A 25,842-nucleotide genomic window follows, 5' to 3' on the forward strand; every position below is an offset into this window, starting at 1 on the left:
GTAAAAACCTAGTGTGCCTTTGTGTTTAAGGTATTTTAAAGTTACAAAAAATACTGTCATGATTAACGATTAGATGCACAGCATGTGTCTCAGCTGTGATGACTTTCATAATGCAAAGAAGTTTATAAAGTTCGGTTCCACTCTGACTCGTGTTTAATGAAATGCCACAGCAGGGAGAACTGAATACAGAGCAAAACTTTGACATGTCACTTCAGTCTGAAGAAGAGGGCTTTGTGTTCTGGAAGTGGATCTCAGAGTCTTTCTGAGTTAAGGGATTTGTGTGTGCCTGCACGATGAGAGAGGTGAAGAACAGGCTGTTATTAGGCACTGATTACCGAGTGGTTATGAAGCTGCTCTCATTAGAAAGGAGGAGCTCATAGTCATTAGAATAATGGCCTCCTTTTCTCTGTATACTGCGGAGGAATCGGTATATCATCAGAGGGAGACGTCGTGCTTGTAGTCAGTTGAGAAGGGGGTTAGGGTGGAGGGGTGATGGGTTTCTGTCAATGTGAGACACAATTACAGATGACAAGTAAGTGTGTTCTGATAGACATTTCCGCCTTTTATTCTCTCCATGCTCTTTTTTTCATCTGGGCTGCTTCAAGATATTATATATTATAGTATTCTGTATTAATCCATGTTAACCAATTTTGTTCGAATCAATATTGAACAAGACAGACTTGTCCAGGGAATGAGAGGAGAAAGATGTGGGGGGCTTAAGGATGTGCTTTCAAAGGAAAATATTTGATGACGGGGTGGAGTGATTCGGATTATTCTCATGAATTGTTTCCTATAACACTTAACATTTATTTGAAATAAATATTAATACGCAGCACATTGTGCTTTTTTTAAATATCAGTAATTACATTTAATGTTGTGGAATGCCATTAAGACAATTCTAAATGAAATCCTCCTCTGCAGCAGAGGTAAGTTTTGCACAAATGTGCACAAATGCACTTGACACAATACTGTAAGACCTGTTCCAAAACAGCTAACCTTCATGTCTTATAACAACAACTGACCGTTGTTGTTTTTACTTAATGCCATGTGTTATTTTATCATTAAGAAAAAATCCAGTATTGTTCTAGAATGTAGAAAGAAAATCTATAGTTAAATTCATACATAATTGACCATGATTCTATCGTCAACCTACATGTACATTATATTTTTGCTTTCTGTCTATTTACCTATCTATTTTAACACATTTCTTTATCTCACTCATACACACTTTCATAAATTTTCTTTTCATTTTGTGAAGCTGCTTTGAGACAGCAACCATTGTTAAAAAGCGCTATATAAATAAAATTTTGTTGAATTTATCAGAGTTTATATATCTATAAATGTATTTTTATGGTGCATCACATAAAATTGTAATATCATGCAAACTGTTTTCCCCTAAATAATTATTTTATACAATTTATGTTCAAAGTATAGTATTTTTACTCACATTTCTATGTCTAACTTTGTTTATTTACTATAAACAAATTTACTATTTACTATGTAAACTATTTATTTGCTTTATATATATATATAATATATACATATAATAATATATTTTTTTTTTATACAGTGGGGCAAAAAAGTATTTAGTCAGCCACCAATTCTGCAGCTTCTCTCACTTAAAAAGATGAGAGAGGCCTGTAATTTTTATCATAGGGATACCTCAACTATGAGAGGCAAAATAAGAAACAAAAAATCCACAAAATCACATTGTTGGATTTTTAAAGAATTTATTTGCAAATTATGGTGGAAAATAAGTATTTGGTCAACAAGCAAGATTTCTGGCTCACAGACCTGTAGCTTCTTCTTTAAGAGACTCCTCTGTCCTCCACTCGTTACCTGTATTAATGGCATTTGTTATCAGTATAAAAGACACCTGTCCATAACCTCAAACAGTCACACTCCAAACTCCACTATGGCCAAGACAAAAGAGCTGACAAATAACACCAGAAACAAAATTGTAGACCCTGCCTTCCTGATTTTTATTTCTTTCTACATTGTAAAGGAATGCTGAAGGCGTCCAAAAAATGCATTAATCTCCTTTGAACAGTTAATGGTGAGATGTTTCTGCTACTTCTGCTCTGTAAAGACTTCATAACGCCTCTAATTTGAGGTGCTGTTAATTGGTCATTTTTCAGGCTGATAACTCTAAATGATCTTCCTGTCTGCAGCAGAGGTAGGTTTTGGTCTCGCCCTCCTGGGATGGTCTTCATGAGAGCCAGTTTCATTATGGTGCTTGACAGACTTTGCAAATGCACTTGACAATACTGTTCTTAAAAGAACTGTTACAGAAAGGCTGACCTCTGTGTCTTAAAATAACAACAAATGTGTTATTTTATAGTTTTGAAATCCCCAGTATTGTTGTAGAATGTAGAAAAAAAAATCACTAAACAAAACCAAAGAAATTTGCAAGTGACCCTAAAACTTTTGAACAGTAGTGTGTGTGTATATATACACACACAAACACACACACAAATAATATAAATATACAGTGGTGTGAAAAACTATTTGATTTCTTATTCTTTTGCATGTTTGTCACACTTAAATGTTTCTGCTCATCAAAAACCGTTAACCATTAGTCAAACATAACATAATTAAACACAAAATGCAGTTTTTAAATGAAGGTTTACGTTATTAAGGGAGAAAAAAAACTCCAAACCTACATGGCCCTGTGTGAAAAAGTGATTGCCCCCCTTGTTAAAAAATAACTTAACTGTGGTTTATCACACCTGAGTTCAATTTCTGTAGTCACCCCTGATTACTGCCACACCTGTTTCAATCAGGAAATCACTTAAATAGGAGCTACCTGACACAGAGAAGTAGACCAAAAGCACCTCAAAAGCTAGACATCATGCCAAGATCCAAAGAAATTTAGGAACAAATGAGAACAAAAGTAATTGAGATCTATCAGTCTGGTAAAGGTTATAAAGCCATTTCTAAAGCTTTGGGACTCCAGCGAACCACAGTGAGAGCCATTATCCACAAATGGCAAAAACATAGAACAGTGGTGAACCTTCCCAGGAGTGGCCGGCCGACCGAAATTACCCCAAGAGCGCAGAGACAACTCATCCGAGGGGCCACAAAAGACCCCAGGACAACATCTAAAGAACTGCAGGCCTCACTTGCCTCAATTAAGGTCAGTGTTCACGACTCCACCATAAGAAAGAGACTGGGCAAAAACGGCCTGCATGGCAGATTTCCAAGGCGCAAGCCACTTTTAAGCAAAAAGAACATTAAGGCTTGTCTCAATTTTGCTACAAAACATCTCAATGATTGGCAAGACTTTTGGGAAAATACCTTGTGGACCGATGAGACAAAAGTTTAACTTTTTGGAAGGTGCGTGTCCCGTTACATCTGGCGTAAAAGTAACACAGCATTTCAGAAAAAGAACATCATACCAACAGTAAAATATGGTGGTGGTAGTGTGATGGTCTGGGGTTGTTTTGCTGCTTCAGGACCTGGAAGGCTTGCTGTGATAGATGGAACCATAAATTCTACTGTCTACCAAAAAATCCTGAAGGAGAATGTCCGGCCATCTGTTCGTCAACTCAAGCTGAAGCGATCTTGGGTGCTGCAGCAGGACAATGACCCAAAACACACCAGCAAATCCACCTCTGAATGGCTGAAGAAAAACAAAATGAAGACTTTGGAGTGGCCTAGTCAAAGTCCTGACCTGAATCCTATTGAGATGTTGTGGCATGACCTTAAAAAGGCGGTTCATGCTAGAAAACCCTCAAATAAAGCTGAATTACAACAATTCTGCAAAGATGAGTGGGCCAAAATTCCTCCAGAGCGTTGTAAAAGACTCGTTGCAAGTTATCGCAAACGCTTGATTGCAGTTATTGCTGCTAAGGGTGGCCCAACCAGTTATTAGGTTCAGGGGGCAATTACTTTTTCACACAGGGCCAATGTAGGTTTGGATTTTTTTTCTCCCTAAACAATAAAAACCATCATTAAAAACTGCATTTTGTGTTCACTTGTGTTATCTTTGACTAATAGTTAAATGTGTTTTATGATCAGAAACATTTAAGTGTGACAAACATGCAAAAGAATAAGAAATCAGGAAGGGTGCAAAAAAATTTTCACACCACTGTAAGTGTATGTTTATATTTGTATATGTACAGTATATATGTGTATATGTGTGTGTGTATATATATAAATATATATATATATATATATATATATATATAATGTACACACATATTATACACATATACTGTACATACAGTATACAACAAAAAAAAAAATATATATATATATACATACAAAGTCCAAACTATCCTCTAAATACTGTACATTCATGTACTAAATTCATGTATGTGCACGTTTTATAGCCAAAAAACACCATCTAAAAGAAAAGAAAAATCTTGGTAAATAATTTACCTGCCTGTGTTCCAGCTTGAAAAGCAGTGGACACTAAGACACAATTACAGTTATTCAAAAAGAGAAATGCAGAGTTTCTGTAACTACACAGGTGCACACAATGGAGCAGAAACACTGACACTTCATCAGCTCCTGCATGCAGCTTGTTTGTTGTGTTTTAATGAAAAATCACACTGTTCTATTTCTCCTACAGCTGAGCGAAATGATGAAAAATTTCCGCTCATCATGAAAGTCTTAAAAATTTGTCTTGGAAAAGTACAGCGGAGTACTACGGAGTCTCTGGGCACATTGGGGGGGGGGGGGGGCATATTCAGTGATATTTAGACTTACTAAGGCGTGGGGACAAGATACTATGTTTTGGCCAAATTTTAATTGATTTCATTTATATGAAAAATGAATGATGGGCTTTATTTAATTTACTGACATACAGCAGAGCAACAACAAACACCCCGTCACATCTGGGACATCAATGATCTCATTACTACATGTTAAGTCGTTGCCATAACATACTATCTCATGGCCATGCGTTATACTATCTCGTTTCCACGTCTTAGTAAGTTGGGGCTACAACATACTATCTTGTTCCCACATTTTAGTAAGGCGTACCCAGAGCATAGTGTCCTGTGGTCATGCACTACACTATGCTGTGGGAATGAGTTAGTATTAGTGCATGGCCACAACATACCATCTCATTCCCACACCTTAGTAAGTTGTGGCTACAACATATCTTGTGGCCACACATTATACTATCTTGTTTCCACATCTTAGTAAGTCGTGGCCGCAGGATACCATCTTGTTCCCACACCTTAGTAAGTCCGTGTCCACAATATAGTATCTTATGGCCATGCGTTATACTATCTCGTTCCCACGCATTATAATTCATGACCACGAAATATTATCTTGTGGCCATGCCTTATACTATCTCGTTCCCATGTCTTAGTAGGTCGTGGACACAACATAGTATCTCGGCCCAATGCCTTAGTAAGTCGTATCAAAATTTGAGAGTTGATTATGATGGCTCTGCACTGGTGAGAGTAGGGGTGGGGTGTAAAAGCCATAATTACAGTAACAGTAACTAATTGCATGTCTCTTCATGGTACTCAGTAGCTTTGTAACGTCTCATAGGTGTGCAATAGCTTCATTGCCTTTTATGGCTTGTTCCTCTCCCACATGACATGCATTGTGAGATGATATCGCACTTTTAGATGAACTGCGACATATTTTCTTAGACTTAGTCAAATCTTTTTTTCTCCCACTAAGTGACCTTTGACGTTTAAAGTTGAGCAACAGCCATTGTTTTTATATTTTTTCCAGGACATGTTTATGTGCTGAGCTTTCTTCTAAAAAGCTTCTTTCGGTTCCCTCGTTGCTTGTTTGGGTTATAATTTAGTGGTCGTCTTTGAATCTCCTCGAGTCATCTTCTCTTCTTGTCTTCATCTTCTTCTTTCATCCTCTGTTTTCTCTCATCTCCTCGCCATCTCTTCTTCTCCCCAGTGCGCTTGTATATACACCCGTGGTCCGATTCATCCTGTTCTGTGTCTTTCTGGGATTTTAAAGGCGTTGAGTCAGAAAGAAGGACCGAGTTCCAGTTCCGGCTGCCAAGCGAAGAGCTCGTCTGGCCCACGTCCATTTTATGGAGAAGCCTCAGTCTGATCACGTCCACCTACACAGGAGCCCTCATTCTCTTCTTCCGATGTAGCGTGGCTAAACATAGCACGCAGCCAGAAACTCATTGTAGGCGGTTTTTAAATGTCAGTAAAAATTTGATATGTCCTTTGACGCATCTGTTGCTCAGTGACAGGCCTGGAAGCGCTGCTGTTGTTGCTATGCCTGTTTTGTTTGTTTTGTTTTTTTGTCCAGCAATTTTTATTGTGAAGTGTCCGATTTCAATCAAGCTTACTAAATAATAAGGACAGGTTCTCGCTCTTCTTTTCTTTCCTGTTGCTTTTTATTCTATTGTCATGCTTTCTTTGGTCTGTGCGGGCGCGGTAACCATCGCACCCATTAAAGCCTTCTCGGAGTCTTTCCACCTACTCTTTCTCATTCAGGTGTTTCTCTCTCTCTCTCTCTCTCTCTCTACATTTCCACATTACGCTCTCTGTGGAAAAACTGGTTGGCAATTTTAAAGGCCTGATTTGTTAGGGAGCTTTAAGCAGGTTTGCACACATGCAGCACACACTTTGCTCTAAATAACTGTCTGGCTGTCAACAAGCAGGTGCTGGCGTAAATGCTTTTGCAGAGCAGGAAAATGTTCACGTCAGCATCACTCTACCGGCTAACCTAGTTTATAGAGAACAGAGACTGGGAGAATTTTACGGAGACAGAGAATGCGAGCAAGCTGCCTTTGTTTGCATCATCAAACAAGAAAATAAAAGAAGATTCATAAGATCTCCTGTTTATCACACCTGAATGCTGTATCCATACTAGGCTTCTTATTAAATGAACATGCAATGTCTTTCGTGTAGATGCCACTAAAATTCCAGTGTTTATCCCTTGCAAAGCTAAGTGCCTCAAGCCATAAGGCAGAAATGCCAAATATCAATGAAAATTCATGAGACTTGGATTACTCACTCCACCCTTAGCGATGTCATTAAGAAACAGGAACTGTTAAGAAAGTTGATGAAATTCATCCGACCTTGATGATCGTGCTACCTGGGAAAAAAAAACCTCCATCTAATTTATTTTTGTTTCTTATTAATGTATTGTACGACAAAGTCGAGTACTTCACTCTGATGTCTTTACATGCCAGATAGACTTAATTGCTGAGTTTTATTTTTATTAATTCATGCTGCACACGTTAGCCGTGTTAAAGAGTTTTGATGTAAATACTAGTGCTGTCAATCGATTCCAAATTTTTATCTAATTAATCACAGTCATAGTCTTTGATTAATCAAAGGTAATTACAATTTTAAAATACTCAGATTTACTTGTATTATAAATGTAGCAAAGTGAAAATAAAGAAATGCATGACGAACTGGTTAGAGGAAACAGATTATGCAGTTTTATAAAATCGCAAATATTAACATTTAACAAATTTCTTGAATGGCCAGTGGCTGGGTGGTATGAGGATCTGGCAACCCAACAACAGCAAAGATCGAACTCTGATCCGAAAATCAACAACATAGAGTCTTAGCCATCTGAGCCACCACTCGCACATCTTGGATTTAGTGTATTCTTTTTTAAAAAGTTCCACTTGAAAGTAGCTCTGGCACACAGCTTTGGTTTTCTTCTTTTTTGTCTTACGGCTGTTCCTTTTCAGGGGTCGCCACAGCGAATCATCTAACCCTGTCCACTGCTTCATCTTCTCTCACACCAACTAATCCTTTCTCACTGCATCCATAAATCTCCTCTCTGACTTTATCTCCAAAACATCTAACATGGGTTGTCCCACTGATGAACTTATTCTTGATCCTATCCATCCTTGTCACTCCCCAGGAGAACCTCAACATCTTCAGCTCTGCTACCTCCAACTCTGCCTCCTGTCTTTTCTTCAGTGCCACTGTCTCTAAGCCGTAGAGCATTGCTGGTCTCACCATTGCCCTGTACACCTTTCCTTTCATTCTCGCTGATACTCTTTTATCGCACAACACACCTAAAACTTTTCTCCACCCATTCCAACCTGCCTGTACCCGCCTCTTTACCTCCTTTGAACACTCTCCGTTGCTCTGGACCGTTGACCCTAAATACTTAAAATCCTCTTTCACAGTGTTATTCAAACTAAAAGCTTTTTATAATGAAACCTGACGTTCAGGACATTTTATTTTCCATACTGTACCAGTATAACCACTGCTATCTGTTATCACCCACATACAGTAAGAATGGGTTCCCTGTTGAGTCTGGTTCCTCTCAAGGTTTCTTTCTATTGACTTCTCAGAGTTTTCCCTTAGCACCGTCACCCTCGGCTTTTTATCAGGCACAATCTGATCATTCTGATTCATACACATTCACATTTCATACAGACGTTTGATTGTGTACAGCTGCTTTCTGTCCATGGCAATTGTTAAAAGCCCTATACAAATAAAACTGAATTTAGTTCCTGGTAAAAACTTTTATTAGCAGCCGTGTAGTTACTGTTGTTCATTTCTAAGTGCCTCGGTAAGGCTACTCAGTTCTTTATGTCCTTAGGCCGAGCTTTGATGAGGCTGACAGACAGGAAGCTGGAGAGGATGGGGATCATGCAGGAGAGCCAGAGACAGTTTATCCTGCAACAGGTCCTGCAGCTCCGTGTCAGAGAGGAAGTCCGCACCCTACAGCTTCTCACACAAGGTATGCACACACAAGTGTATAAATGAAACCATGTGGTAAAGTGTGGGAGAATATGCATTCTTATGGTACTCAGCAGGTTAATGATCTTTGTTACTGATCAAAAGGGCTGTGGTTCAAGCCCTAGGTCCACCAAGCTACCAGCTGGGATATGCAAAGAATAAAATTTCACTGTGCTATAATGTAATCTAAGGCTTATTATTTTTTCTGGTTTGCATTAAAAATTATTTTCTCAGTGTATTGCAAAAATAAAAAACACCTTAGCAGACACAAGACCTTAAATAAAGCCAAGATGTATTTAGTACTTTCTATTTTAAAAACAAATGAAAAATATTAATTGATGAAACGCACTACTGTACGAAAGGCACAATATCTATTATATACATTTATCATGTCTGAATTATTATGCACAAAACTATACAAAAAATTAAATGTTCCTTAAAAATGCATAAGTAAATAAAATTACAGAAGAATATTTGCATGCCTGTAAAGAAAGCAACATACTACATGATGGACCAGTTTTCAGATGGAAAATAGAAAGTTTGCATGGGTTTTGTATGAAAGTACCAAGAAGCGGGTCTGACCAAGAAGTTACCAGAAGAATGCATATTCTCCAGCACTCTCAGTAAAACCTAAACACTATAATGAACACTATTGATATATTTTTCAAGCAAAGAATTTTTTTCACCAAATATTGACTGTTTATTTTATTAATCTTTCATGCTCTTTATAAAAGTTGATCTAGAAATGTTTTTTAAAGGCATCTTTGCTTATTGCATTTGTTTTGTTTTTTTTGTCATGTTGCACAAGACATTTGCACAGGACTGTAAATAAAATGGCTGTTACTGTAGGTTTTACTGAGTGTGCTGAAGGATGAGTTTTTCTGGTACCTGCTCACTCTTGGTCCTTTTTATTTTCATGATAAAAGAAACAATAAAAAAAAAAAGGTTTTGCATTTTGGAAGCAAAATACAGAAACGAGGGCTGGCTCACAACCTTTGCATCATACTGTGCACATTAAACCCAGGCTATTTTAAAATCAAACTATCTGGGGTGATTTGTTTTGTACAAAGTGCTGATTTGGGGGATATAATACACATTCACTTCTCCGTATTATCAATTTCAGTGACTTACTTACAGTACATGAGAGATAGATATATATATATATATATATATATATATATATATATATATATATATATATATATATAAAACCAAACTGGTACAAGCAGCACTTTTCAAGGTGCAAATCAGCAAAAGCAGGTGATAAATGTTAGCATTAACAATGGCCATATTCTTCTCTATTGTCTCTCTAGTTTTAATAATGTTCAGCCCTTTCAAATTTCTTTGTTCAGTCGGTTGAAAAGTCCAAACACGTCCAAATAATCAGTCATCTTTATCACATACGTATCTCCAGCAGGGCAGGTTTACCTTTTTTTTACTGTGTGTTCCTATAAACTGTTTTAAGGTTTAGTGAAACCAGTCAGATTAATATTCACCTTAAAGGAGGTTATTATTAAGAATTCATTGACTGCAGTGAAAACACTAGGACTGGCAACATGATCAAAATAAACATGAGCTTGTGATTGAAAGTGCATCTGTGGTTTACAAAGAAAAAAGAGGATGAATGTGATCATTGAAAATACTGATGAAGATTTTATAGGAACTGAGTGTGTTCCAAAAGCATGGTGGAGTTGGTGGACTACATCCAACCCAAGGTAAGGGATAAGTACCCTGAACTGCAGAGGGGGCCCCCCAAAAAATGTGTCCTTACTTCAACATGAAAAATATTTGCCTCTCTTCTGACAGTCACATGGTGGCGTCAAGGATGATGCGACTATACTGACATCTCTAAAGGAAACGTAATACAGTACTATACACGGCTGCCATAATTCAACTCAAGTGTTTTTTTTTTTTAAGGTCATAGTGTAAGGACCATATTTCATTCTTGTGATTTGTTGTTGTGTTTATTATTTCTATTTCATTAGTTAAACATTTAGTATTATACTTGTAAGTTGTATTGTGACATCATTTCATGAGTTGTTAGTGGTTAGTTGTTGTTAAGATACGGACGTGTGGTGAACACAAACTTTTTGACCGTAATACTGTAAGCTAAAAGATACAGAAAATAAGTTGTTGTAACCGTAATCTACCTTAAGCTACAGAACACAGCAAACGACTTGTCGTGACTACAGTGGATTTATGCAAGAAACTGTAACAACCATTGTACTTTGATGTTGAAAATAAAACAGGAGACAAAGAAATCAACGGACATCTGGAGTCGTGAGTAACTATGTGTAACAGGAAAGATACGCGTCAGAACTTGTGAATAACATGCACATACATGTAAAGTCAAAAAGCTTTCTCCGCTGCAAAAATGAAGATAAGTGATTTAAGAGTGTGAACGTGGAGTGAAGAGCGTGTGTGCGATAAAAAATTTTAAAAAAACGAGCATCGACCGTCGACAAGCAACTGAAACCGAAAGCGAAAAGAGGACTTGCCTGCTTTAAATTTTACTATGTCAGACGGCAAGAACAACGCTGCTATCGCCGAATTTGAGTGTGTGATGGTGCTCAACGACAACGATTCTGTAGACAAGCTTCACAAACTGAAGAACGCCAGAGAAGGCAATTGGAGTCAGTTGACTGCATTATCCAATAAACTAGAGTTGCTTATGGACAATGCTTGTGATTTGAATGACGTTGAAACTAAGCATCATGAATACAAAAGGCTGCTACAGTAAAATACTTTATTGGAAGCAATGTAGATGTGCGATTGTGCGGAAAAAATGAAGAGCGTGAACCCGATCCGCATGACTGGTATCAGCCTAAATTGCTGTGCTGCACTGAATTCATGGTAAAAGTGAAGTTGTGGGTTGCAGAAACTAGTAATTGCTTTAATCTGTCTCAAACAGTCGATGATGGAGTTTTGCCAGACGATAGCGTGTCAATGGTGGCGCCTAAGACACTCGCTTCTAATAAGCACGGAAGCGTAGCGACGGCAGTATCCAAAAGGTCCTCAACATCTGCAGCATCCTTAGCTCGCCGTAAAGAAGCAGCTAACAGAGCAGCCTTGTTGGCTAAAGCAGCGACCCTGGAAGAACGGCAGGCGTTAGAAATGGAGGAAACACAACTAAAGGCAAGGAAAGAAAAGCTGGACATCGAAACTGCGCTTGCAGTGTCCAATGCCAAACTAAAGGCATACCAGGACTGTGAAGAACGACAACACCCTGCAAGACAGAGAGCAGTCAAAGAATCAATGGTGCACACGCCCCCAAACCGGAAGATGATGAACTCTACGAGCACAGCAGAAACAGAATATGTCGGATTGCCATCACGTCTCCAGGCAACCCATTTAAGCATGCCTGTAAGCGTCAAACCCATAATGACAAGTACTTCAAGGGAATGGTCTACCCAAGGTAACGAACACTCACTTTACAATACTGATACATTAGAGTCTCAGGGTATGATGCCACTTCAGGCAGATATTACAGAAATGTTTGGGAACTTCTTCCTTACCTTACCTTCCTTGCCTTTAAACACGTTATTGAAACCAGAACTGATAGCGATGCGGATAGGCTATACTTTCTCAAACAGTATACTAGAGGACAGCCTAGAAACCTTGTGAGAAGCTGCCAGCTCTTGCCAGTTCGCCGTGGTTATGCAGAAGCCATGAGACTGTTATATAATAAGTTTGGTAATAAACAAATAATCGCTACAACGCTGATGCAAAAGGCACTCAACTGGCCGGAAATAAAGTCAGAGGACGGAAAGTCACTGACCACTTTTTCCCTGTTCCTGGTAAACTATTACAATACTATGTCAAGCATTGATTACGTGGATGAGCTAGATAATGCTACCAACTTGAGGACTATTGTCTCAAAACTGCCCTACAAATTGCATGAAAGATGGAGGAACCATGCATACAAGCACAAGTTTGTGCAGTTGATGGAATTCGTAGAGCAAGAAGCAACGGTAATGTCAAACCCACTTTTCGGTGACCTGAACGTTACAACTAGTGATAAAAAATACTGTGACAAATATCCCCAAGGACTCAAGCAAAAAAGGGAAGGAAAAAGAGGGGTCAGCTTCGAACGGGGATAAGGCCTTGTTCACACGGGCGTTAAAATCAAGCGTTTTTCTTCAAGCGGATCAAGCGGCGAGTGTTTTCTACACATAGGAATCAATGGGAGTGTTCACACAGGCTTTGGTGACGTGCGTTTGTCCGGCTGCGCGTTTATACGGCATCAAAAAAACGTTGCATGCAGCTTTTTCATGGCGTTCAAAACCCAACGAACGCAAGAAACCGCTTCGAGTGCGTTTTCTTCACGTGCATTTTACGCTTCGAAGGACCAATTATATGCTCCTACATGCTATACATAGGGAAATGCAGAAAAAGGCTAAATAAAATGAAATAAAATAAAAAGGACGTTGTGCCATCAAGTTCAAGTTCAAGTTCAAGTAGGCTTTATTGTCATTACAACCATATACAGTTAGTACACAGTGAAACGAAACAACGTTCCTCCAGGACCAAGGTGCTACATTCAACATAAATTTACGACATAAATTAACATAGACACTAAACTAGCTAACCAAGAGGCCTAGTTAGCTGGCTAGCAGAGACAGGACAGAGAGACCTAACATAAATTACAACATAAATTAACAAAAACTAACTAGGTAAGTATAACATTTTTACAGACAACATAAAGTGCACGTGCAAATGTGCAAACAAGAGCAACAACAAAGTGACAGTGCACAACCATGACATAACAGAACATAAAATATGGTGTTGAGGTAGTGGGTAAACATAAACATTCTTTAAAAACAGCAGCAAGAATTGAGGAATTAGTGCAAAAATTAGTCCAGTAATGATCATTGTGCAAAAGATAAACAGTGAAGCATTTACAGGTTGGTGTGTACGATAATTTGGTGGTGTGTCTGCACTTGTGTTGATTAGTCAGTCCAGTCCCAATATTTTGAGGTAGTTGAGTTAAGCTGTGTGATAATGTTTGTGTGTGTGTGTGTGTGTGTGTGTGTGTTTGTGTTTATCAGTCCAGTCCCTTTTTGTTGAGGAGACGGATGGCTTGTGGAAAAAACTGTTGCACAGTCTGGATGTGTGTGCCCGAATGCTTCGGTACCTTTTTCCAGATGGCAGAAGTGTGAAGTGTGTGTGAGAGGGGTGTGTCCGATCAGCCACAATGCTGGTGGCTTTGCGGATGCAGCGTGTGGTGTAGATGTCTTCAATAGAGGGGAGAGAGACTCCGATGATCTTCTCCGCTGTCCTCACTATCCGCTGTATGGTATTGCGGTCCGATATAGCACAATTCCCAAACCAGACAGTGATGCAGCCGCTCAGGATGCTCTCGATAGTTCCTCTATAGAAGGTGGTCAGGATCGGTGGTGGAAGCTGGGCCTTCCTCAGTCTTCTCAGAAAGAAGAACCGCTGTTGGGCTTTCTTGTGTAGGGAGCTGTGTTGAGGGACCAGCTGAGGTCCTTCTCTAGGTGGACACCCAGGAATTTGGTGCTTTTGACGATTCCCACAGAGGAGCCGTTGATGCTCAGCGGAGAATGGTCGCCTCATGTCCTCCTAAAGTCAACAACCATCTCCTTTGTCTTGTCAACATTTAGAGTCAGCAGTGTGAACAGCAGGGGACTAAGCACACAGCCTTGTGGGGCCCCAGTGCTCAGTGTGGTGGTGCTGGAGGTGCAGTTCCCGATCCGTACTGACTGAGGCCTACCGGTCAGAAAGTCCAGGATCCAGTTGCAGAGGGAGGTGTTCAGGCCCAACAGGTTCAGCTTCCCAATCAGTTGTTGGGGGATGATAGTATTGAATGCTGAGCTAAAATCTATGTACAGCATTCGAACATATGTGTCCTTCTTGTCCAAGTGTGTGAGGGCAAGATGTAGTGTAGTGGAGATGGCGTCGTCCGTTGAGCAGTTAGGGCGGTACGCAAATTGCAGTGGGTCCAGTGAGGAGGGCAGCAGGCTCTTGATGTGTCTCATGACGAGCCGCTCAAAGCACTTCATGATGGTGGGTGTGAGTGCAACGGGATGGTAGTCATTGAGACAGGTCACAGTAGACTTTTTGGGCACGGGGACGATGGTGGTGGCCTTGAAGCACGTGGGAACGACGGCGCTGCTCAGAGAGATGTTGAAGATGTCGGTGAGAACATCTGCCAGCTGTTCAGCACATTCTCTGAGCACTCTGCCTGGGATGTTGTCTGGTCCAGCAGCTTTACGTGGGTTGACTCTGCGAAGAGTTTTCCTCACCTCAGCTGTAGTGAGACACAGCACCTGGTCGTTCGGAGTAGGGGTGGTCTTTCTCGCTGCCACGTCGTTCTGCCTGTCAAACCGAGCATAGAAGTTGTTCAGCGCATTTGGGAGGGAGCCGTCACTGTCACAGGCAGGTGATGTCGTCCTGTAGTTTGTGATGGCTTGTAAGCCCTGCCACATGCGCCATGTGTCGCTGCTGTCCCTGAAATGATTGTGGATTCTCTGGGCGTGTGCGCGCTTTGCCTCTCTGATGGCCCGAGAAAGTTTGGCCCTTGCTGTTCTGAGGGCCACCTTGTCTCCCGCTTTGAAGGCAGAGTCTCTGGTCCTCAGAAGTGCACGCACTTCCGCAGTAATCCACGGTTTCTGGTTGGGTCGTGAGATGATGCTCTTGGAGACAGTGACGTCATCTGTGCACTTGTTGATGTAGCTGGTCACTGATGACGTGTACTCCTCCAAGTCAGTGAAGTCGCCGTAAGTTGCAGCCTCCCTAAACATGTTCCAGTCAGTGCTCTCGAAACAGTCCTGAAGAGCAGAGATGGCTCCTGCTGGCCAGGTTTTCACCTGCTTAAGAACCGGTTTTGAGCGCCTGAAGAGTGGTCTGTATGCTGGAATTAGCATAACAGAGATGTGGTCTGAGTAGCCGAGGTGGGGGCCGGGCTCTGCCTGATATGCGCCGGGGATGTTTGTGTAAACAAGATCCAGCGTGTTTTTCCCTCTCGTTGCAAAGTCCACATACTGATGGAATCTAGGAAGCACTGACTTGAGATTTGCATGGTTGAAATCTCCAGCAACAATAAACAGTCCATCTGGGTGTGTATTTTGCAGTTCACTGATCTTTGTATACAGTTCCCATAGCGCTTCCTTAGCATTAGCGCTAGGTGGAATGTACCCTCTGATAATGAAAACAGTGGTGACTTCCCGTAGTAAATAAAAAGGTCTGCATCTAACAATCACAAACTCCACTAGCAATGAGCAATAACTAGAAACTAGCACCATGAGTTCTTGCACCATTTCGCGTTGATGTAAACACAGAGCTGCATTTCTGTCTGCTGAATAGTGGCGTCCGGTACTCTGTCGCTGAGCCGTGTCTCCGTGAAAACAAAGACACAGCAGTCTCTAACCTCACGCTGTGTAGCCTGCTGGAGTCGGATGTAGTCCAGTTTATTGTCCAGGGAGCAGACGTTGGATAAGATGATGGACGGGTGAGCCGGCCGGCTAGGGTTTGTTTTTAGCCTAGCACAGACTCGCGCCCGCTTGCCGCGCTTCGCTTCCTCGCGCACCGCTTCCGATGACCCTTTCTCCGGCCTCTGGCTTCAGGCAACGTTGAGGCTTCGAGGCCTGGTTCACGCAGGAAGCCGAGGACGCGTAGCTTTTCCCGCAGCTCATCGTAAATATCATTAACTGGGTTATTTAGGTTGAAAAGTGTCTGGCTGTTGTATGTACGGACACCAGTTGCGAAGATATCCATACACATAGAAAAATAAATGCGCTACACACAAAACGTAAACAACGTAGCACCATTTTGGCTCCGGAGCGGCCGCTGAGTGCTACTGCCGCGCCGCCATCTTGGATCAGAGAGTGAACCCGGTAGTGGCTGGCTTTCATATCCAGTTCCCGACACACTGCCCCCACAGGTTAACACACAAACTACAATTTGGGCTGCAGGCTGACGTTAGACAGAGACAACGAAGCCGGTGTAGAAGTCAATCGATCGCCACTACAAAACGCAACATAAACGTCTAAGACGTTTAGAGCACGTTCGTTTATCCAAAAATTTTATGCGCGTGTGAACAAGGCCTAAAACAGGTTGGTGAAACTTATAAAAACTCGACTACAGTAAAGAGTAGTGATGCATTAGTTATAACTGCTTTCACTAAACCTTGTGCATTCTGCGCTAAAGGTCATACCTAAGACGGATGCCACCAGTTTAACGATAAGAAATATAAGGACAAATTGGACTTTTCGAGAAAGATTGGATTTTGCTTTGGTTGTTTAGTAAAAGGACACTTAAGCAAAGACTGCACAAGAAGAATCACATGTCAGTCATGCTCAAAGAAACAGCCTCGCATGCTACACATTGACGCACAAGATACAGCTCAGGAGATGATAAAAGTTGATGAGACTGAAACAGTTAATACCTTGCCTGTTACATTGAGTTATGAAACAAGCACTTGGACTGGGGCTGGCGATGATTGTATTCTCTCCATTGTACCTGTTAAAATAAAGTCCAAGAAAAGTAATAAGACAGTAGAAGTGTATGCCTTTATGGACCCAGGTAGTTCTGCTACTTTTTCTACAGAGTCATTAGCAAGGCGGTTAAACGTACAAGGTAAAAAAAAATGACATTATGTTAAGCACCATGAACTCGAGGAAACAAGTAGAATGTTATTTGCTTACTGACTTAGAGGTTAGTGGTCTGGAAGAAAACACCTTTGTTGAACTCTCCAAAGTGTTTACACAAAAGAGCATTCCAGTCTCAGTGGAAAACATTCCACAACAGCACGACATTGATAAGTGGGCATACCTCAGTGAAGTAGAATTGCAGATTAATGCTAGAGTCTAAATTCTCATAGCTAATAAAGAGCATAAGCTCCTAGAACCATGGCAAGTAATTAACAGCAGGCACAATGGGCCATATGCAGTAAAGACCGCTCTTGGATGGACCATAAATGGACCTCTTCGAGAGTCGGTCGAGGAAGGCACGTATGACAATGAGCAAGCGAGCGTTAGTCAACAGAGTTTTCATCGAAAGTGTAGAACAAATGCTGATACAACAGTACAACCATGATTTGATACAACTCACTCATTGGAGTGCTTACACGCTTTAGACAAGAGGAAGTTGCCATGATGGCAGATGTGGAAACCATGTACTATCAGCTTAGAGTTCCGAAAAAGGACACAGATCTGTTGCGTTTACTATGGTGGCCGAATGGAGATGTGAGTCAGGACTTGGTCGAGTATAAGATGGTCGTTCATTTGTTTGGTGCAAAATCATCTCCAAGTGTAGCTAACTTTGCCCTTAGGAAAACAGCAGAAGAAAATCACAGCAATGCATCTGCTGAGGCAGTCAACACAGTACTTAAAAACTTGTATGTAGACCACTGCTTGAAGTCTGTCGCTAGTCATAATCAAGCAGTTGCATTGTATAACAATCTCACCAACCTTTGCGCAAGTGGAGGGTTTCACCTCACCAAGTGGGCAAGTAATAGTCATACATTACTAACTTTTATTCCTGAGAGTGAAAGAATCAAAGACATGAGGGACTTAAATTTGAGTAAAGACGCACTCCCTTTCGAGAGAGCTCTAGGGGTGTTGTGGTGTATCAATTCAGACACGCTCAAGTTTAGGATTAGTTTAAAAGAGTGGCCTGTGACTAGAAAAGGAATCTTGTCAGTCACTTGTTTAATTTATGACCCCTTAGGCTTCCTTGCACCAGTCATACTGCCAGCTAAGATCTTAATGCAGCAGTTGTGTAAAGAAAGATTTGTTTGCGATAATGACATTCCCGAACAGTTTACAAAAAGATGGAAGGCCTGGCTACAAGAGTTGCATCAATTGTCTTGAGTTTAGTGTAGCAAGATGCGTAAAACCAGTTGACTTTGGAGTCACAGCTACAGCACAACTTCTTCACTTTTCAGATGCAAGTGAGATGGGATATGGAGTTGTCTTATACCTTAAGTTGGTAAATGCTAAAGGACTCGCACACTGTGCATTTATGATGGGGAATTCTCGCATAGCGCCCCTGAAACAAACCACTATCCCCTGAATGGAATTGATGGCGGCAGTGGTTGTTGTGAACAATGACAAAATGTTGAAAGGTCACCTGTAAATAGAACTGCTGGACTCTGTTTTGGACCGACAGTACAATTGTCTTGAGATATATTGACAATGAAAAACTTCATTTTAAAACATTTGTTGCTAAAAGAATTGCCATTATACGAGAGTCAACCATTCCACAGCAGTGGAGGTATGTCAACACTTCAAAAAACCCAGCTGATTCTGCATCCATGGGAGTTTCTTGTGAGAAATTAATGAAAAACGCCAATTGGATCCATGGTCCCTCCTTTCTCAAAGAACCAGAGTGTAAATGGCCTGAGAACATTCATGATCTGTCAATAAAAGAGGATGACACTGAGATTAAACATTCAGCTTCGGTGAATCTCGTAAAGACTAGATGCCGTGCTCTCTTATTAACTATAGTTAATAACTATATTAACTATAGTTAATAGTTGATTAACTATCACTCTGACTGGTACAAGTTGAAAAGATCTGTTGCCTGGATTCTTTATGTTAAGGACATGCTTAAACAGAGAACAGGAAAGATTAAAGGACAGGTAAATGACTCAAAAACATAAATTATATGCTTTCAAAATTGCAGCAGAAATACTGGATTGGACTGCTAATTCCCTTGTGAGAAAGTTTCTGTCCAGTTGTGTGACATGTAGAAAGATCAGGGCAAAGACTAGTGAACAAAAAATGTCAGAACTGTCACGTGATAGAATAACTCCAGATCACCCACCGTTCACTAAAGTAGGGGTAGACTATTTTGTACCTTTCGAGGTCAAACGAGGTAGAAGTAATGTTAAAAGATATGGCGTATTGTGTACTTGTCTGACAACAAGAGCTGTGCACATTGAAGTTACAGACTCCTGCTTAAATGCTATTTGACGCTTTGTGTGCAGAAGAGGCCAGTGTCAGTCATGAGAAGTGACAATGGTACAAACTTTATAGGTGCTGAGATTGAATTGCGTAAGGCTATCCAACAGTGGAATCAGTCAAAAATTAAGGGCGCTCTTATGCAAAAGGGGATACAATGGATATTCAATCCTCCTTCTGGGTCTCATTTCGGTGGAATATGGGAAAGGCAGATAAGATCAGTTAGAAAGATCCTGAGATCTGTACTTAAAGAACAAACACTAAACGATGAGAGCTTGCATACATTCCTGTGTGAAGTGGAAGCAATAATGAATGACCGACCCCTTACCACTGTTACGGACGATCCCACAGATCTGGAACCCCTAACACCCAACCACCTGCTGTTGATAAAAAGACAGCCAAACTTGCCACCTGGACTTTTCAAAAAAGAGGACATTTTTGCAGGTCGCAAGTGGAAGCAAATTCAATAATGTGCTGACTTATTCTGGAAGCGATGGGTGCGTGAATACTTGCCCTTGCTTCAGGAGCATCAAAAATTGTCTCAAATGAGAAAAAAACCTCTCGATTGGACATGTAGTTCTAATAATTGATGAGTCTTCTCCAAGAAATTCATGGGTCGTTGGACAGATCACGAAAGTGTTCCCTGATTAAAAAAGGACTTGTGAGACGTGTGCTGGTCAAAACTAAAACCAGTAGACTGAATAGACCCATCGATAAGTTGTGCCTCATATGTGAAATGGACTGTTAATTATATTATTCAATTATCAATTCAATTCAATTTTATTTATATAGCGCTTTTAACAATGGTCATTGTCCCAAAGCAGCTTCACAAAAAAAATTAAAGATTTTTTTTTTTTTTTTTTTTTTAGAAAAGAAAAGAAAAGAAAATATTTGGAAGTGTGTATGTGTGAGAAAAATGTGTCTAGATAATAATTAAATGAATGAATGATGAATGAAATGTCTCTGATGAGCAAGCCAAGGGTGACGGCGACAGTGGCAAGGAAAAACTCCCTGAGATGGCAATAGGAAGAAACCTTGAGAGGAACCAGACTCAACAGCGAACCCATCCTCATCTGGGTGATAACAGATAGAAATAACATCAAGTGTGTTGTGCAGGTGAAAGTTCAATATATCAGAAGTTGTGTAGATTCAGTTCAGCAGTAGGTGCAGAGGGCAGATGGGGTCAGATCACTGGAAGCACAGGAGCAGGATGTGTAGCTCCAGCCATCATAAAGCAGAATCTAGCTGGAGCAGGTCCTTCTCAAGATGCCTTAGAAACCTCGCAGGGTTGGCCTTTGTCTACTGAAGCTGGCACAATCTCCAGATGTCTCAGGATGGGTAGAAAAATACAGAAAAGATGGGTAGAAAAATACAGAAAAGAAGTAGTTATGAGTAGTTATGTTCCTTTCCTTTGGTACGCAAAGACATGAATACCTTACAGTTAGTTAAATAGTAAACAACAAGGTTTAAAATGTTAAGAAGATTCAATTTTTGTGGCTTTATTGTTAAAAAAGAAAAAATGTGTGTAATTGTCAGTCTCCCTGCCTGTCAATTAGGGTCTGGAAGTGTTAGGGCCATATTTCATTCTTGTGATTTGTTGTTGTGTTTAGTATTTCTATTTTTATTAGTTAAGCATTTAGTATTATACTTGTAAGTTGTATTGTGACATCATCTTACAGTTGTGTAGCTGCATGTCTATCACGCACGTTAGTTGTTAGTGGTTAGTTGTTGTTAAGATATGGAGGTGTGGAGAACACAAGCTTTTTGACCGTAATACTGTAAGCTAAAAGATACAGAAAATAAGTTGTTGTAACCGTAATCTACCTTAAGCTACAGAACACAGCAAACGACTTTGGAGTCAGGACTACAGTGGATTTATGCAAGAAACTGTAACAACCATTGTACTTTGATGTTGAAAATAAACAAGAGACAAAGAAGTTAACAGACGTCTGGAGTCGTGAGTAATTATGTGTAACAGGAAAGATACGCGTCAGAACTTGTGAATAACATGCACGTACACATACTGTAGATAGCAATGTTTAAAGTGTGTATAGATTTTCTTGGGCCCCTCTGTATGTATTTAGAAAGCTTGGACTTGCTAGGATAGATTTGGCCAAGACTCTGCTACAGGCTGCAGAAAGAACCGCTCATATCATTGAGTAAATGAGCTGTAGGTGAGTCAAATGAAACCAAGTAACCATGGAAACATGGTTCAGTATTCAGGCTCCAGGAACATTTGCTTGTAAGTGTGATACGTGAATGTGACACCAAAAGCTAGTCTCGAATAACATACAATTTTAGTGTGTCCCTACTGGAAAACTCGGGCATGTCCGGAATTATAATGTGAGAACAGGAAGAGTTTAATAAGTCTGGGTTTTAAGATTGCACATTGTATCTATAGAGCAAAGGAATTCAGTAAAAAATATGACAAGGACAAAGTCCATAAATTTAATTCCTTAGAAATATGACATGCATTATTATATAGACAGCTTTTAATGACTTGCTGTAAATAAGACTTGTTTATGTGAAATTCTTCTGGTTTATTTCGCACGCTTCAGTGGCGTCTTTTTTGAACTTGTACTTCTCTGCAGTCTTTAAACATTCTGCTTTCATTGAGGACTTGAACAAACCATGTTGTCATTTCGCTAATCAAACCGCAAAAAAAAAATATATATCTCTGGAGGTTTGAAAAAACGCTGTTCTATCTTAACAAGATGCCGTCAGTCATTTGTATAGATCTGTTTGATTTCCCACAATTAAGGTTCTGCTCAGTTAATTGTCATTGTGTTTTATAAAATAAGTTCGTTTTAAACAATGCATATGTTATTGTAGTTATGGAAGTACCTACTGGGTGTGTGTGTGTGTGTGTGTGTGTGTGTGTGTGTGTGTGTGTGTGCACATTACCAGCCTGAAATGACTCAAATCTGTTATACGGTACCGTGCGTTCAGAAGGTTTCTCCGTAGCGGCCACGTAGAGTAGTAGCATGTTGACGCACTTTATTTGGCGCCACCAGTCTGTTGTACTTATCCAAGAAGTTCTTCTCTTAACGTCGGTAAAAAAGGTTAACCATTGAAGAACGTGCTTTACTACACAGGTTTTGTTTGTGAAAAATTTCTGGCAGATTTTTCAGAGACAAAAATATACATCACGATACTGTGCTAGATTAAATAAATAAATACATGAGTAAGAATAATAATGAGTTTCATTAAGCAATACAGCTGTTTTTACTTATAGTACTGTGCAAAAGTCTTAGGCAAATACAAATATATGGCATAAGCAAAAGATGCTTTTAAAAACATTTCTGCATAAAAGAAACTTCTATAAAGAGCAATAAAATAAACAATCAATATTTGGAGTGAAAATACAAGTAAATGATACTCGGTATTCGTAAACCAAGACTTGCTGGTTTTTCAAGTCAAAATTTATTACAAATCTTGTAAAGAAATAAATCTTGTAAAGAAATAAAACCCAAGGGTATTATTATGATGCATTTTTTACATTTGTTAAGAAAGTTTGGCAGCAGTATTGTGTAATGGGGTTGCCATGTTTGCTTTATGAATGTTGTGACAGCTTTCTAATCTGGTCATTCGGTACATTCTAATTTTGTCAAAAGCATTTCTAAAGGGCAATAAAAAAAAAAAAATAATCTAAGTGTAAAAGTTTTTTGAAGACTATTTGCAAAAATGTGCGGATTTTTCCTATGTAAAGTGATTTTTGGGGACTTCTTGTGTAATTGTATAACGGAGAATAGAAGATGTGGATTTGATGACCACTGAGCTTCATTCATTTACATTTAGCCATTTGGTAGACGCCCTTATCAAGAGGAACATTTTCATCTCATTACACAACTGAGCAGTTGAGGGTTAAGGGCCTTGAACAAGGGCCCAACAGTGGCAACTTGCTGGTCGTTGGGTTCGAACGGAAGTCCGAAGCCTCAACCACATAAATTCATTCATTTATTCTAGTGAGAACTTACTTTAACTTCAGTTAAAACCTTTTATTTAAGCTCATATCATTCCATCCTTACCTTCTTGACCAAACTTACTGCCTGTTGAAGAATAATCCATAAGAATAGACAGCAATGACAAAAAAAAAAGGTGCATTGTTGCATCAGTTGCTATTTATAGTCACAGCAGTGTAACCAACCATTTTATTCGGCTCACATTTTAGTAAAATGCACTCGCAGGCTAGAGTAGTTAGCGTAAATATTCCTTCTTCACTGATGAACCTCGTGCCATTACGGCTCTTCCACAGAATCACACGACTGGACAGCAATTAACCTTTATGGCTCATTGGTCCTTGAAAGGAAAATAATTAGAATACGGTTCAGTACAGAGCATGATTGGAACATAATGGCTTTATCAGTTACACTCAACCAAGCAGCAGAAGCCAGAAGGCCTCTTATTGTTCATGGCTCACGTAGCAGGCTACTGTGCAGAAAGAACGGATTCGCTGTCGTGATTCACGTCACTTCTGTCATCTTTAGCCCTGACCCAGCTGGAGTTTGTGCAGCCACTGATGCGGATCAGAACGTGATCGTGACGCAGACTGGTGGGCGGCCGACTAAGAATAGCGACCTCCTACCATTTCCTGAGGACTTTTTAATGAGATTGGGATTAATTGAATTATCTTTGTACAGTTGAGGTGTTCCACCAGCAGCTTTCAATCTTCAGGAGGAAGAGAGATGTGCTGGTCCAGGACCTTACATGAACTATTTCTTTATGAACGTGTCTAAATTGCATTTAAAATTAGATTTAAATGTCATCTGAATAATGCACATACCCAGGGGAAAGGAACTTATACCATTTCGTTCCAAAAATAATAACTAAGCATTGAGAATAAATAACAGGTTATGGGCATGAATGCCATGTCGCCATGAGACTGGTTTTAACAGATGGCATGGACCGCAGAGGTTCAGCTGTGTGTCAGATTTATGCAAACTGCTCATTTCTAATGAATTCGATACACATACCTTTCATAAATGTTTTATATAATACCTTCAGATCTGTATCCATGACTACATCAACTAATCGTCCACTTCAAGGCAATGTGTGGTTAGAATAGAAGGAAAAAAAAGCTTTTTCTTACATAGAATTCACTTATTTTAATGAGTCCCAGCCATAGCCTGCATAAAAAGCGGATGGAGGATTCTGACTTGGTGTAAAAGCAGTTTCCCTTCTACAGTACATACATATTTTATATTTTTTTATTCACTGCTTTAGCGAAAATTTAGCGTCAAGCACTGAAGGCACTTAATGAGATTTGATATGACTGGAATTGGGTTACGGGCTGATCAACACATTATTAAAGCCTGTGATGACTCTGCTGGACCTTCAACTTCGTGGAAAAAAATCATGAATGGAGATTACTTGAAGGCTTAGTAAAGAAGCATGGTAAAAAAAAAAAAAAAACTGTCAGGAGAAATCACAGCTATGTTCAATAGTGAAAGTAAGAGCATTTCCACATGCACAGTGTGATGAGAACTTTACAGGATTTGGACTAAACAGCTGTGTGGCCATAAAAAAATCCAGCAATAAAACAAAGTCACCTGATGACCTGAACGTACTGAATAACAGGGTTGTCTCATCTATGTTTTTTTTTCTTCCCTGATGGAAAAGGCTTATTTCAGGATTCAAATTGTTGATATTAATTTTCACAAAATCTGCTGCTTCATTGTTTTTTGGTCCTTTTTGTCAGATGTTACTCTGATATACTGAAGAATAATTAACAGCATTTCATAAGTGTCAAAGAGTTTTATTGACCATTGCATTAAGTTTGTGCAACGAGACAATATTTGCAGGGTTTTTCTTTCTTTTTCAACACCTCTGACCTCATTTCACCCTGCCATGCTGTCAACCAGCTTCTGGGTCACACCCTGACTGATCGCAGCCCATTCTTGCATAATTAGTGCTTGGAGTTTGTCAAAATTTCTGGGTTTTTGTTTGTTCACCCGCCTCTTGAGAATTGACTCCAAGTTCTCAATGGGATTTAAGTCTGGGGAGTTTCCTAGCCATGGACCCAAAGTTTACATGTTTTGTTCCCCATTTCACTTAGTTTTCACTTTTGCCTTATGGCGAGGAGCTCCATTATTCTGGACAAGGCATTATTCATCACCAAACTGTTCTTGGATGTTTGGGAGAAGTTGCTCTCAGAGGATGTTTTTGTTCCATTCTTTATTCATGGGTGTGTTCTTAGGCACAATTGTGAGTGAGGCTACTCTCTTAGCTGAGAGACCCCCACCCCATGAGTTGTCTCAGGATGCTTTACT

General features: G+C 39.9%; 1 protein-coding gene across 3 annotated transcripts in view; it reads left to right on the forward strand.

Annotated features, from left to right (window-relative positions):
* The window catches only part of samd12 (sterile alpha motif domain containing 12), a 154,345-nt gene that overhangs the window by 54,676 nt on the left and 73,827 nt on the right, over positions 1–25,842 (forward strand). For all 3 annotated transcript variants that reach the window (XM_053493163.1, XM_053493162.1, XM_053493164.1), the window contains exon 4: positions 8,509–8,649. In XM_053493163.1, the coding sequence (XP_053349138.1) occupies positions 8,509–8,649 (141 nt within the window). The remainder of the gene's footprint in view (positions 1–8,508; positions 8,650–25,842) is intronic.

This window comes from Clarias gariepinus, chromosome 3, assembly GCF_024256425.1.
Source record: "Clarias gariepinus isolate MV-2021 ecotype Netherlands chromosome 3, CGAR_prim_01v2, whole genome shotgun sequence".
Taxonomy (NCBI): Eukaryota; Metazoa; Chordata; class Actinopteri; order Siluriformes; family Clariidae; genus Clarias; species Clarias gariepinus.